The sequence below is a fragment of the Filicampus tigris genome, chromosome 20, assembly GCF_054856515.1.
Source record: "Filicampus tigris isolate MCC_2025a chromosome 20, RoL_Ftig_1.0, whole genome shotgun sequence".
Lineage (NCBI taxonomy): Eukaryota > Metazoa > Chordata > Actinopteri > Syngnathiformes > Syngnathidae > Filicampus > Filicampus tigris.
In genome coordinates this window covers 7,887,099-7,903,321 of record NC_141236.1, presented here as the reverse complement: position 1 = coordinate 7,903,321, position 16,223 = coordinate 7,887,099, and the positions used below count along the sequence as shown (strand labels likewise).

The 16,223-nt window shown below is 42.1% G+C and overlaps 1 protein-coding gene across 5 annotated transcripts in view; it reads left to right on the top strand.

Moving 5' to 3' along the window:
• Positions 1-16,223, top strand: part of plcb4b (phospholipase C, beta 4b) — a 43,812-nt gene that overhangs the window by 5,208 nt on the left and 22,381 nt on the right. For all 5 annotated transcript variants that reach the window (XM_086018885.1, XM_086018884.1, XM_086018881.1 and 2 more), the window contains one exon: positions 14,199-14,296. In XM_086018885.1, coding sequence (XP_085875011.1) covers positions 14,213-14,296 — 84 coding nt within the window. In that variant the 5' untranslated portion in view covers positions 14,199-14,212. The remainder of the gene's footprint in view (positions 1-14,198; positions 14,297-16,223) is intronic.

Sequence of the window (16,223 nt, the reverse complement as noted above, 5' to 3'; positions counted from 1 at the left end):
AAACCGTGAACATTTGGGGAAGTGCTCGCAATCAAAAGCGCATCATCGCACCGCGGCTGCAGTTTGGCGAATGCTATTTTGAGAAATCATTCTTCTTTCGCAGAAAAAGAAATGACGTTTTTAAAATGGATCACTTTCTTTGTTTTTTTTTTTTTTTTTTTACAATGAACGTAAAGCGTAAGTAACCGTTTATTTAACGATATACACAGCGCAACACCATCTATTCCAGGACTACTATTTGTCAGGTTTTGAACAAAAATTCTCACAGAATAATAGAAATAGTAATCTGTTCCGAGACCTAACTGTTTTCTTTTTCTTTTACACTACACGGACATTTTATAAGCAACATTTTGATATTCCTCACTGAAATTTAAAGTTAACAAACTAACATTCTGATTTGTAGTATTTTGAAATTCCCTCTAGAAAATCAGTTCATTAATGACTCATCCGTCCGGTCATTAATAATACATAAAAGTGTGGCCCACATCTCTGCTTTAATCACTCATGAATGAGTAAGAACGCGTTCAGTGGCACAAAGACTCGATTTTGTACTGAACAAGGAAACGCCGTCATTCTTTTCAAGGTGCAGGAAGTGATGACGTTCTCCCGAGTTCTCTTGCTGACTCACTAAGTGCAAGAGCAGAAAAATTACCCAGTCTCACCTTCCGACTCCAACCTTGGATTTTAAACTTTGGCTCATAACAGCTTTACAAGTGCATGCCGGATATAATTATTCATTCGTTCCATTGAAGATCATCCTTTAGTGGAGATTCATCTGAGCAGATAACCAGACCCCAAAATGAATCTTTTGATTTGGATTCTCACCATATTTTCAAACGTCTTGTATTCCATTTTCCTACTTCATATTTCATATCTATTGCTCTGAGTTTTGTTTGCGCTTTCTGACAGGCGGCGACTTTCTACTTCTCTAGCTAGCCGCCATACGCTTTCAAAACTTCTTTTGTTTGTCTTGGTCGTTTTAAAATGAAGAGAGTGTTTAAAGAGTATTTTATTGTCGTTGACATATTCTTATTAGACTGGTTTACTTCTGTTTACTCTTGCCTGACAGTTAGGAACGTTGAAATGTGACCAAAACTGTTGCCTGTACTGTTAAATAAGGTTTTATGACTGCGACAGTTTAGTCTCAAACAACAGATTATTGTAAATCTAACTGATCTCAGTGGCAAGCGGTCCTATTTGGACCCCCAAGAGCTTTTGTGCATTAAACCTCTCCAGCACAAAGTGTTTCAATCTCCTTTCAAGAGGTCATAGTGCTCTTCTGTTTAATTGATTTATCACCAGAATAAACGGTCCCCTCCATTCCGTAGCCTCAAAGATGCTCTTTCCAATCCTGCGAGAAGCCCCCCCCCCCCACCGTCCCAGTGGGGATGCAGCTGCGTGACAAAAACCCGCAGATTTGCTCTTGAGGGTGTCGGCGTTGTTCTTTGTCCCAGAGGAGTCATATAAAACAGGAAGATGGCTGAGAAATACCCTTCACGATGTGTTCGGGGCAGTTGATAATCCAGTAGAGACCAGGGACCGGGTCCAGGGTTCCCGAGGAGTGGACATAATGAGGTTTGACGCTGCTTTGATTTTTTTTATTGGCTCAGAACATTACAGTTTCAGACTTATCAAGATGTAGCCGAGATGTTTTTGATTTAAACCACCAAGTATTTTGCAAGCCCCGACTATCACGTCTTTCCTTGCTCCCTTGCCTTCACTGGCCCCCAAAGGGTTTCCCCTGATGGATGAATGTGGTAAAACTGACTAGAAACCGCATTTTCCTTTGGTTGACTTCTTTGTTTCTCTGGCACGATTCTCCCCCCCCCCCCAAAATATAATATATATATATATATATATATATATATATATATATATATATATATATATATATATATATATATATTACATCTGGTGCGTCAAATTAAAATCAATTCACTCTTAGTTCGAGTCTTAGGATGTGAGGTTTTTGGAGATGCTACACCTAAATTGTATAAATCCTGAACTATCAATGCTACCGCTTTGGGTGAGCGTCTTTACAGTCTCCACCCAAACATTTTTTGGAATGGTATTTTTTTTCTGGATAGTTGTGTTTTATTGTATTTTATCCTAAACCCATTTAAATCTTTTTCTTATTTATATGTATTTATTTATAAATATTTATTTGTATTTATTGATGTTAGAATTAAAAAAAATTTTTTTTTAAAACAATTGGCGTTATCGACTGATAATAAGCTTATATAGTGATGCGTTTTTCAGCCGTATCACTCATCCTTATTGGATGGACATCTTTATCGTAAAAAAAAAAAGGGTTAATGTCCATATTGTATCAGGAATTTAAAAAAAAAAAAAAAAAAAAGAAAACATACTCGCCTGGAGGTTTATCTCCCTTGGCGCAGGTCTGCGCTCTGTGGTGTTATTTGATTGCACAAAAACATCACGGTTAGGGTGTGTGAGGCTGCGTTATATTTAGAAGAACCTATTCCAGGTAACATGGAGAGAATGTCACTTCCCTCGCCGTGTCCCGTCCCATGATACCTGCGGGATATGGCGTGTACGCCTGAAAGCCTGCGAGTGTGTGTGAGTGCGCGCCTGTTGTTCTAATCTCAAGCGGCATCGTCATTGGCGAAGTGACGCTCTGCCTCTGCTCACACCTCTTTAAATCCTCACGTCGGCTGCTGCCTTTATGATAATTGCACACGTGGCGTCCTCTTCCAAATACAGTCAACGCATATACGGCACAGTACGTCCTGACGCGGTATGCTTCCACATGATCTCGCTGGAGAGCTCCCGCCCGGCAAGCATACAAGGTATTATGCATGCAAGCTCCTGGATATTGGCTGGACCATCGAGACGTGGGAAAGACAGGATTTTCCGTAAATAACATCATTTCTAAACGCGGATAGTCCCGAAAAACACAGTCCTTTACTTCTGGTGATGTGCCCTGTGCTGCCTGCGCTTATCCGTTTGTCTTTGTACCAAGCAACCGCACAACCGCAAGTACTTCCTGTCCCGCTTGGGAAAAGCTGTGGAATTATTTAGTGTTTTATCTCCTCTCCGGAATGGACTCAAAGGCTATTGAAGATGTCTTCTTTAAATGCACAGTAATTGGTACTTCTTTTGTAATGTCGCAAAAGAAACATGCAGGGAAGTAAGAGTCATTTGTAAACAGTAATCACCATTGTACTTGAGTGTGTGTTGTGTACGTGTGTGTGTGCGCACCCATGTAACCCCCTCGAGGCATGCTTAATATTACTGTAAGTGTACACCATGAGACTGAATAATAAGGTCAGCAGCGTGATTACACTCAAGTAAGATTTAATTTTCTCCTCGCTGTCTCCATGACCCCATTTTTTTTTTTTTTTTTTCGTATTCTGCTTTCCAGAGTGGCCGAGCGCCGTCTTTTGCTGTTTGGAAAAGACGATCCTATGGAACCATTTCCGGGTGACAGAAGTAGTTGCTTAAAATGTGGTAGGGGTTGAAAAACTTGAGAGATTTTGTATTCGAGGCTAAGGTGATGAGTCAAGTCGGCTTTGACAAATTGTTGACGTCATTGATATTTTTTTTTCAGTTGTCGACTCAGTTGTGCTCGCTCGCTCACTTTCCCTGTCTTTGTCGGTTGCACAGGCCCCACCCCTCCGACTCATTCAGCCAATCACATGCGGATACCTTCATGGCCTTGCAGAGGAACTTATCAAACTATTAACACCGCCAATTCATGTAACACAACTGCAGTGACGGTGCATAATAAGGATATATGTTGATTTTTTTTTTTTTTTTTTTTTTTTTTTTTTTAATTAAGAGATTGCTTTTCAATCTTGTATTATAGCAAACCTTTGCTTGTGTGCTTTTGCTATATTAGGGGATAAACTTGTACATTTTATAGGTGACCGCGCTACAAGTCTCATTTTTATTCAAATATTATTCAAATATTAAAGCCTCCGTAGTTAGTTGGCTGCACAGACCCAAACACAAAAACACGCGATCGGCGAGTAATCAACCTGAAGCGCGAACCGTCGTCGTGGGGTGGCAAAGTTCACCGTCTCTAGCGAGGAGCCATTTTTCGCGACAGATGTGGGGGCTCGGACTCTACACCAGCTTATAAACAAGCGGAGACAGGAGACATCATCTTGAAAGGGCAATTAGTGTGTGTGGTTGCTCTGCAATGTTTGTACAAATGACAAATAGGCCTCCCTCCCTCCAATAGTGAATAAAATCCAGCAGCGAAGTACTCGAAACAAAGTATCGGGCATCATACTGGAGGAGTTAAAGACAATCATTCAAATTGACTGCTTTCACTAAGCAGCACAAACAAAGAAGTGTTTACTGCACGGGTGGGGATGGAAACATAACTGTGCGTCTAATGATGGGTCAAGCAATTTGTGTCAAGGCCCAAGGGAGCGTTCGGGCCGGGTGGCCTTGTGAGTTCCTCCCGTCCCCGTCAGTATAAATACACACGGGGGTCCAGATCACAGGCTGGAATGTTTGTCTGTGTACTTGTTATTGAGTTGGGAGTGTGTGTGTGTGTGTGTGTGTGTGTGTGTGCATCTGCATGATGTCGCCGCTGCAAGCAGGCGAACTGAAGGCCATGACTGGCCCACTGGGTTACTATGGCGACCAGTTGTGTCGGAGATGAGCAACATCTGCGGAGTGTTTGTTTGTCAGGCAGGTTTTCCTCCTCCTGCTCTTGCCGCTCGTCTGCCTGGGAAACACTTGTTGCAAGAGAGTATTTCTATGATATATGTTTGTTTTGGTGCTCAAGGGCCTCCGTTATTTATATCCCCACAGGGGGAAGGGACAATTCAATTTATGCTGTGTAGTTACCTCCGCCAAGGAGTAATGTTTTCATGGCTGCTGTTTTGATTTGCAAGGCTGCATCAATCTAACATCAGCTGGTTTTTAGGGGGGGATAGCTCACTATCTAATCTTAGTTTATTAAAAAGAAAAAAAAAAAAAAAGTATTGATGAGATGGTCATGTCCCACCAGGAATAAAATGAAGATAAAAAACAATGTTTGGTTGTTTTGCTGTAGAGGTCTTGACAGCCATCTACAATTGATTGTCACTAGGAAAGGAGAGGCTACAAATATTTTTGTTTTTTCGCCTTGAATTGATTTCCCCCACATCATTTGGCCCCAAGGAGGCTATTAGCTGCTCAGCCCATTGGGAGTCTGTCCCCTGCGGCTCACTCAACCTTCCAGTCGCCCAACTCGCGTCCCTTTTTTCGATTGAGCTGCCAGAACCATAGTCAATTTTCAAGGTGCAGCTCAGTGGCGGCGTCAATTGGGCCGAGTCCTTCCGGTTGGCAGTTTCCGAGAGGAAAGCTCACACTCTGGCTAAGCATGTAACCCCGGGACCTCGGAGCTGCTCCCCCTCCAGCTCCTCTCTATATGGACATGTTCTATTTTCCACAGCGCCTCGGCTCCTGGCTGCCTCACCAGTAGCTCACCAGGGGTGCGCACATTCTCTATTAATGCATACTTATTTGGGCAATGGGAGAAATTCCTTATTTCTGTCCAGCTCATCTCACCCCCCCCCCCCCCACCCCCCCTGTCTTCCACTTTGCTGTCTTCAGCTCACAAGCATCTGTTTATAGCTGCCTTCTCCCCCATTCTGTTTGGCATGTTTTCTTCGTCATGTTGTTGTGGATAGCAGTCGCATCATTGGCTCACGTTTCAGATATAACAGTAGTCCGACCAGGTGGGATGGATTGTAGTTCTTCCCTAGGTATTAAAGTTGTCATATTGTAGAAACTGTTTGTACATTGGCGCCTCAGTTTACACATTTCATTCGTTCCACGACTCTGTTCAGTTCTTGAACCGAAACTTTTCGAAAACCCAAATCGTTTTCCCCCAATGCAATCAGCCCCAAAATGAAGTCTTGCTTGACTGGTTTTTATCAGCCCAAGGACACATTTTGAAAATCACTGCGACGTCTTAGCCTTTTCGCATACAAAATAATATCCAGTGCATCAACCGCATCACATTGTGGGACGTGACGGCCATTTTGGGTTTACGGTATCGAATGCTAAATGTAAACAATTCCGTGTAGTCTGGGCTCTGTTTTCGCAGGTAAAGCTGCTGTAGTCAGGGCGCCACCCCCGGTCGTCATAGCAACCAAAGCCGGGCTCACCATTGGGGTGTACAGTCAGTCACTTGCATGGGAAAGAACCATACACCCAATACAAGGTTAGGTTAATACATAGGATGTGTAAATTCTGCAGAATTTTTCTTTTTTTTTTTATGTTTGGTGTATTGTGAGAAGCGATCCTCCAAAACAATGAAAACAGTTTCGTGGCACGCAAACACAACTTTGGACACAAACCCCCCACCCCCCACCTCGTCAACAACTTCACTGAACAATTAGGTAAAAGCTGTTCATTGAGTGCTAATCTGCAAACCCTTGAAAACTCAGTGCAGCTCTGCTTACCTGAATTGAAACCACCGCTGGTTACTTTAATTTGTGTAACCAACTTAATGGAAGATTATTTAAACATTTTTCTCACAAGCTAATACGGATAACCCTGTTAGATAACTAATCTGTGCTAAAACTGCAGCTCTGCTTACCTTTTGTCTTTGACATGATGGAGCTTCAGCCGCTCCGTCCAATTGTTTTTTTCACTTTAGAACTTTGTCTTATCCGAGCCGCCAAGGCATCGGCTGAGAAAATTGGTGTGGGAGTGATTATTATGTTAATTAGACCTACTTTTTGGTTACAGTGCATGACTGGCCCACAGACCCTTTTCCCAGAAATAGGCCGATAAAATATTTACTTGGTGGTTTAATTTCACTCGTGGTAGGTGACTTGGCACCCCAGAGACCCATCCATTGTTACGCAAGACATTAAAAAGTCATTTTTTCATATTAGGTCCCCTTTAAGACAGAGTAGGAGGAAACAGCAGAACTTGTGATGCTTCCAAGAAAAAGTCTGGGACACAACAATTCATCGGTAAGTAGTGTATGTTAAGACGTGAGGGCTTGAAAATTGTCTTTTCAAAAAGTTGAAAGCATTTTAGATTCAAATCGGAGGCGTCTCAGATACTACCACACTTTGGTTAGTGTATGTGTGTTTCAGAGAGGGGAACCTTATTGTGTACTTTGAATATTTCTGACCATGTTTGGGCAAACGTACTCCAGGCGATCCCTCCTCAAGTTATGTGTAGTTGGGCAAACTGAACCTTTGACCTCCTAATCTGCTATCACTGAGACCATCAGAAACACACACACACACACACACACATACACACAGTAGCTCACAGCAATGGACAGCGTGTGATGTAACACAGTAATTTGGGCATAATGTGATGTTTTCACCATGCAGGCAAAGGCCAGTTACCTAACGTATTTTGTCCAAAGAATTCCGGCGCTGGCAGGTTGTCCTCGCCCGCGCCACCTCTGTCACTTCCAAGTCGTACACGAATGCATCCGTGCTCAGATTAGATTTAAGCCTGTCGATTTAGATTGTAGTGTCCTCACATGCCAGCAGGAAAGATTATTGTATGAATATTAGGCCATCTGTGTGCGTTCACCTCCCGCCAGCGCAGGCTGAAACGACATGCAGCTTGGAGCCGCATGCACTATGTCCACTTTGGGAGGATTTTGACTTTATTTAACATTGTTCGATTCCCTTGTGTTCACCCGCACGTCCTGTATTTCAGTATTCGGATCCAAACAACCGATGAAAACATTCATTTCGCCGATAAATAAAGCATACTTAAATAAACGGAATAATCTATAGAATAAAATGTCTAATAGTGTCAATATTTTCCATCTAGAAAGTAGGAGAGTGCAACATCAATTTGCTGTCCCTCTTTTAAGAAAGGGACCATTTATACTTATAAAGACAACTTTGATGTACTGCAAAAAGCATACATCCAGGCTCAGCTGCACTGTACCGGTAGTTGTTATGGAGGGTCGACGTGTTAGACTAAAGCACAAGATATTTCGACTTCCCGTCCCCCACCTAATGCTGTTTTGTTCCTTGTGTTAAATGTACACGTAATTAAAGAGGAAAGCAGATTAATAACAATTCGTTTTTATAAACCAAGTCAATGTGTCATATTACTTATTGCCCACGTGTACATTTTTCATGCTGTATACACCCGGAGTTACCAACATAAATTTTTTGTTTTTTAAAAAATTTAATTCAAAACCCTATTACAGTGGTGCCTTGAGATCATGTTTGCAACAAGTTGAGTTTGAATATAAACAAAGAACTTTCTCTCATCTGATAGTTTGTTCGTTGGTGTACAACACACATACAGAAGAAATGGTTAAATTCTCCTGTCCCAGGTTTGTCCCCTTTTCATGCTTCACTTAACTTTATTACCGGCTCTCATCTCTCTTCATATCTCTTCCGCTATGCATTCTTTGCCGAGTGGACGTGGGTTGGCCGGCTCCATGCTGGTTGTAGCAAAAGCTTATAGCGCAATACAAAATGGGCTAACATGATGCAAAACCAACACTAAATGTTTAAAAAAAAAAAAGGGTGGGAAAGTCAAAATAGTAGTTGTGAATATATTGCTAAAATGCTGGTTATTGAACCAGCCTTCCACTCCCATGCTTGCTTGCTACATTCAACAAGCTCCCAAATAACCCGAGGACAGACCTTATTTAACCCCCTTTCATCCCGTTCACCCCCCACCTCCTTAATGCGTTCTTTTCACTGCTGTTATTGCCTTCAGCTCAGCAGACAAACGCACACACACAACCACCAACTGACACACACACACACACATTCAGTCTAGTATCCTCTATTAAGTAAAAGCTTCAGGCCATCATTTATTAGGGAGACGCTCCGTCCATTAAGCCATGTGTTAAATTCTTTGTATAACTCAATTTGGCAGCGTGCGCATAGTAATGACTATATATAGAGCTCTTTTGGCCGTGCCTATCCGTGTGTGTGTGTGTGTGTGCGTGCGTGGGTGTGTGTGTTTGTATGGATGTGTTTTACCAACTAATTTACATTTTCCAGTGGGAATTAATAGTGGATATTGGCCCCACGGCTGCATTTGAATATGGCTAAGCCACCAAATGAGTGATATTTGAGGCAACATTGGAGCCCGTCAGTGCACACATTGCTACCCTTTACAACACCAAATGAATGATGTAACCCGGGGACCAGTGAGTGATGGTGAACTATAAAAGGCAAAAAGAAAAAAGGGGAGGCCTCCCTGGGGTCACGGCATTCTTCCTTTAAACCATTAAAAACGTTTGATTTAGGTTTTGCACAAATGTGGATTACAGGTTTTTACAAACGCAATAAGATCTTAAGGACAACGCTTTTCTACTTAAAGTAGAATGAATGTAATGTTTAGAAAAGAGAGCTTTTATGCTGTTGGTCAAATGGACTTGTTTTAAAGTTTGAAAAAAAATATATAGATTGTGGCACAATCACAATGCAGCAAAATGCAGATTGCGTCTAACAAAAAGTCCATAAACTGTCATTTAAAAGGATAGACACCAGGTAAGGCATGCGATGATCGATGAATTTAGGTTAAAATGAATGCTTCTTCATAAAAGACAGTGAATGTCCAAAGTTTGGGGTCATTTCATGCAAAAACGATCAAGTGCCCACTGCCAAGCAGAACCGTCTTACACAACAGCACGTTTGCAATTGCCCATACAGAATAATGTAAACAGCATTTGTTAATTAAATATAACTTTACTATACAGCATCATTAGGATAATAACTCGAATAAGATATTCTAAAATTATTCAATAGCCCTATGGAATATATGCGCCGTTGTTTATTCCGATACACGTTGACTTTTTGAGAGGTTCACGTCACATTTGTGTTGCTATTAATGGTGACTAGAATTTTGGCATAGCTTTTTTTTGTTTGTCATTCAAATTTTATTTTTATTTTATTTTTTTTATGTAAAATAAACTGTTTCCTTTTCGAGTCTGGGCTGTTCTTTACACACTGTCAGTCACTCCTTTAGCAAAGAGACCCAATGAGTAGGCTAAAAAAAAAAAAAAAAAAGCATTTCAAGCACACATTGACACAAGCCACTTTAAACACTGACGTATACATAAACAAATAGTTACACGGAAACCTGTGCATATGTACAAATTGGTACTACAGGGCCAGTGAAGGATCTCCATCCTTGTTCGGGTGACTGCGTGTTTACTTTGCTTTGCCGTCAGCCTGCTGCTGACTGACTCATGAGACAACAAAAAAAACAAAACAAAAAAAAGGCTGGCGGCATTGATTCCGCTGTTGTATTGCTGTTTGTTCAGAGAACACGGGCCTTATCGCAGTCATAAAATCTCTTATTGGATTAAAGACATTTTCGCCTGCGTAAATATAAGACCTGTGTGGGTGTTATGCGCTGCGCAGTCAAGCCAAACATGGACTCTGTATATGACTTGTCACTCATCATGCTGACGTCTTGGTTGAAGTGATGATTGAGACGCAGGACGAGGTAATTTGCTGTTGATATATACTGTATGTATAACCTTAACTCTTTTTTTTTTTTTTTTGGTCATGTTTTGTTTGTTTTTACAAGTCAAATGAAGTAGAGCAAAATGGTCTTACGTCATGTCCTTCTTTAGACTGCAAACTAGACAAGACCACCTAAGCTTTAGTACTTTTCCCAAGGTCGATTTTTTTGTTCAGTTCACCTTTGAGATTCCTTTGGCTGCAGCGAATCAATTAAAAAAAAGGAAAAGGAAAAAAAAAAAAAAGAAAAAAAAAACAGGCACCAGAAGACAAGTGCAGCATGTACAGTATTAATGTCCTGAACACCTAATGTGAATTGAACCCGTCCTCAGTCAACCTTTACACTGCCTGACGGATGTAGCCTCATTTGAGTTTATGAGGTGTGGGACCGCTGGGTGTTCTCTATCTGTTGTAATTATCTCCTTGTCAGGGGTTGGACAGGGGGTGCTCGGACCGTACTCGCCTCACGCGCACGCTAGCGGAACCCGGAGCTGTCATCGCACACGCGCCGTCATCCCTTTGAGAAAATATTACCTAACGCATTCTGTGGAGAGCTAGCCTAGCATCCGACAGGACGGCGCAACCCAATTAGGCTCAATTAGGATCCCGTCTACAATCTGATTTGGGATTATTCGTCAGATTTAATGAGTTGTTATTCAATTGAATTCTGGATGGGGGAAGACCATCTGTTCAATTGTGGAATATTGAATCTGGCTCTCCAAAACATAACTGGATTTACTGTTGTCTGCCTGCATAAATAAATCACCGTTTTGAAGGCTTTCCCATGCTCACAAATTCACGGAATGTTGCAGGTGTGTTTATCCTTTTGGAAAATGTACATTTGGTGGCGGGCCAGTGGCTTTGCTCCCCAAATTGGCTCACGAGCATCCCCTGGAATTTATTTATTTCATTTTATTTATTTATTTATTTAGTTATCATTCTCACAGGTCTTTCAAAAACAGATTGCAACAACAGTAGACATTCATGTACTAGAACAGATGGTCAACACTATTTTGCGAGAAAGGTCTTTTTTTTTTTTTTTTTTTTTTTTCTTCTTCTTTTACATTGCGTGCGGGGGTGAGCATGGCGGTGAATTTTGATGCTTTGCGAATAAAACATGAAACTTCACAAGGTCAGATCTTGACCAAACATATTGTGAGGCAATAATCCTGTGAAGAGATTTTAGAGTAAACAAGTTCAAATTTCTATCCATTAAGGCACAATATTGAATCATAATTATTGTACTTGAACTATTTGGGCTTAAAACCCTTAAAGTCTAATATTGTACTTTCTGAGCACTTTCCTAGCATTTTATGATAATCCATCCTATTAGCCAAGTGCTCTGACATTAACTCGTTTTTCTGGGTTGCTGTACTGGCTCCCGGCCCGGTCTTGGTCATTCATCAGCAGAGGAAGTGAGCATCTATGTTTTCACTCCCCCCTCCCCCCCGACACGCCGCGCGCATCTGTGATCGCGACCTCCTGGTAGAACGCCACAGATGGTAGAACGCCGGGTTAGATGGACTCGGCCCATTTTTGTGTACTTTGCCGTTGACGGGCGCAATGATCTGGCCAAGTGTGCTGTGGAGCTGTGATACAAAACAAGCAAGCATGAAGGAAATAGAATGAAAAAGCAAGTTGAAGGTGAAGCTAGGCGAGGTTAGTAAACACGCTTTCAATTTCAGTGCTAAAAACTTATAGGATAGAATTTAGTGGCAAGTTAATTTTATATCCGTGTATATGTGTAGTATTTACATAAACAGTATATGAAATATATTATACACATCTATGTAATATAATATCGACGTCGGTGAAAAGGTAGACCTCTAAGTGGCAAATGCAAATGTCCGCGGCAGTGGATGAGTTATCAGTCGCCGTGTCTTGATATCAAAAGATGCTTCGTCTGCTCTTGGCATGCCAGTGTCTTGGCGAGAGCTTCTTGTCGATGTTGGCACTGGTTGTGTATTGCCCACATCAAGAGCAGACTTCCCACCCATTGGCCTGTCTCCACTCTCTGTCACATACAGCTGTTCGCCTCATCCGTCCGTCCCTCTCCCCGGACCGGCACTTTTTTGAAGCATCTCGCCTCTTGTGGCTCACTCGTCTCTGCTCATTTCCTCCGCATGGGAGTGAGAGGTTAGTACGAAGGGCATTGTTACTAACCTCTCTCTCCCTGGGGTTTGCCCCCATATTTCTTCTTTCAGTTGTAGCCATCTCCAGAGGTGGCAAGTGTATAGTACTTAGAGATACTTGTGTAAAAAGCACTGGCAAGCCGTGCGGTTTACTTGAAGTAAAAGTAAAAAAAAAAAAGAAAAGATCAAGCCAAGGTACCTAGCTTAAGTATTTTTACGGTTTGACTTCCCACCGCTGCTTATCTCACCTGCCTGGAGCAAAATGGTTGCTTTTCAGCATGGAACCTCTCTGCACCACCGTGTATTCGGTATTGCGTAAACGGCTGGTGCTTTTTCATGGTCGGTCCCGCGCGAGTTGACGGCCCGCAAGAGTGTCTCCATTTTGCAATAAAGTCATAAAATAAAGATATACGCGGCGCAAGTCGGGTCAATAAATGTTCCACGCTGTTAATCGCGCCGCATTTCACAGCGAGAGGTGCTGTATTGCGTCAGGCTGGCAAGGGAAAAGGGCATTAACAAGGTTAGGCAGACAGATCGTTATAACTCTTCAGTGTAGAAGTAGTGCAGAAAGCCAATGTGTCAGGGATATATATATATATTTTTTTGAACGATAAAAGATGGAGAATGAAGATAAACGAGACCTGTCGGAGCGAGCAAGACTGAAATCACAGTTTATGACAAGTCTGTGATTGGTGGCTTTGGTTGGACAAATGCGATAAATTAGGCCCAAAAAAGGGGTAACCGTGTAAAATTATTAACATGCACCTACCAGACACATTGCAGTTACTGTACACCTGCACAAGCTAATGAGATCTGTGTAATTGATGGCCATTATAAATTAATTAGGGGGGATTTTTTTTTCAACCCCTCAATTTTTGGGAAGAAAAAAAAAACGCCCCAAAATAACCCCCAAGATGTAATTTCAGGTGAAAAACAAAAAAATCAAAGAAGAAAAAAAAATCTGCAAATATGTGAATTCGGAGGGTGTTTTTTTTGAAGGGGTTGGAACGAATTATTTCATTTACATTCATTTCATTGGGGAAAGATGATTTGAGATAATGAATACAAGTAATATCTCAAGACACTACTGTAGTCGGGAATGATAAATAGAGATTTTTTTTTTTTATCCAGGAAAAATGCGGACATTCTCATTGCAGTGATGTTCAAGACGGCATCATAACTGGTTATTATTAACGGTACGACTCCCGTGAAGGTGTCATGACGAGCCTGCGGATAGCATATCGTGCACTTGTCTGACATATTTGAGTGTGACGTAAAGGAGAGACTATATTTGGGGTTGTGTCATCTCCAAGATAACGCTTTCCTGCCGGGAACACCCCCCCCCCCCCCCCCTCTTTCCCGAGTCGGCGCGTGGCTGCACACGTGCGCGCGTGTGTGTGTGTGTGTGCGCACGAGACAGCGCCTGAATCAATCCTCATCCTCTTCATATGGAGTGATAAAAGGCTTCTTTTGTTCATGTTCATTACTCAACGCCACACTGGATCATTCGCACTTTATAGCCTGTGACCAACCGAAAGTGGAATGATGTTCCTGTGTCCTTCGCCAACTTTGCCTGGCGTATAATTGACAAATTGCTCTACTTGTGTGACTCCCTGTGTCGCAGGTCCGTGAGCAGCCATGACAAAGTCGTACGAGTTCAACTGGCAGAAGCATGTGCCCGAGTTCATGCAGGAGGGCGCCCCCTTCGACAGGTTTGATGAGGTACAAAAAAAAACGAATCCGACAGCCCGTGATTGGAGGGCGTTGTGACCACTCCCACTGCGGCGCCGCACTCCCACTTGCAGATCCGCAGGCCTTTACTCGTCTGCCAAATGACGGGTCGGATCGAACGCCTGCGCACACAGACGTGCCAAATGCCGCGTCTGATTTACGCCAGACGAGAAATCTTAAATTTATTACTAAGTGACGGCGTTTATATTTCAAATGATGTTTTAACTGTCTTTGTTTTTTTGGGGGGGGGTCATGGCGCATTCAGTCATTTGGCGCGAGTGTCGCAAAAGAAGGAAAAGAAAAACAAACGGATCCCTTTATGACTGCATTTAATTAAAACGTGAATGCCCAATATAATATAGCAGGTACTTAACCTTTGTTTCCAGCTGTCGCAGTTATGTCAAAATGCCTGACATCGTTTGCTGCGTCTTATGATCATCCTTCATTTCTAACTGCCTTCCCCCAGTCACTCATTACACACACACACACACACACACACATCCACACAGTAGCAGAGAGGAGGCGTGCTCTACAACCTCAGCGCTTTGTTTGCGCTCATTAAGCAACCATAAGGTGGCGATCGCTTGTTTGCAAGCTGTTTTTCTTGAACCAAATGTGGCATGAAATAAAAACATGATACGCCCATACATTCACGCCTTGATATCCTCTCAGTCCTCTTCAACGACCTGACCGTGGCTCATACAAGAGCAAAAGGCAAAATAGACATTGGCTTTCAATTTTGTATTTTTATATTTGCCCACTAGATGGTGCCGCTTCGCCCCATTCAAAGCATGCGGCTTATGTGTCACACCTTTTGCTGTTTTCTGCAGGGGTATTTTACTTGTGCAATTTATGGGGGATTTACGGTAGTTTTATTTGATCCTGCGCATCTTTGGGAGGATTTACAGCAATTTCATTTTAATGTGTTCAACTGTTCGAGGATGTACGATCTTTAGCCCGCGCAAATTTCCCGGGATTGATGCGAGTTTTATTTTTACCTGCGCAGCTTTGAGCAGATCTGTGGTAGTCTTATTTTAACCTGCTTAACGTTCAAACAATTGACAATAATTTCATTTGTATATGTGCAACTTCAAGTCCCCATCACATGTTCATAAGCGTTGACTAAATATGGCGCAATACGACGAGCAAGTTCCCCAAAGACTGACTATGAAATGAATAAGCAGTCCCTGGCAGTTCGGAAACTAGAAAGCCTGCAGGCGATATTCCTGCGTTGATTTTAAATGGCGTCCGCCGATTCCACCCCCTCGCGCGCACACACACACACAATAAGCACATATGCTAAACAGCATGGATTTTTCTCTTCCCCCACTAAAAACACAGTGCACCCGCAAAACCCTGCTGAGTGACCGATGGTTTGGAGAGTTAATGTTTGTTATTATGTGTGAGCTTGTCAGCAACATGATGTGTTTGTATACTCTTTGGCAGGGGAGTTGTGATCCGGACCCACCCACGATAGGTGAAAATATGCACTATAGAGAGAGAGAGAGACCTTATAAAAAAAAAAAAAAAATGTTAATGGAGTTTTAACATGCTTCAAACACATTAGCGTAAAACATACTTTTTAACACCTGGTAAATATACACCCAAAAAACATTAGCAAGCGTTAAGTGTATGGAAAATATGATACAGTATGGATTGAAAAGTGCTGCGAATACCCTTGGATGGCAGCAATTACTGCTAGGCTCTAATCTAGGATATTTCTTGGGGGTGTAAGAAAAAAGCAATTTGAATCTGAAAATCGGTTTCAATTTAAAGCATGTGAGTGCATCGGTACACATTTGAATGATTTGGTCTCTATATAGCTTGAACTGGCCGTTGGCCTGATTAAAAAGTTTCAAATTGGTTTGATGTCGGTGATGATAATTCATGCTGTTAAACAGGACAAGAAACTCATTGC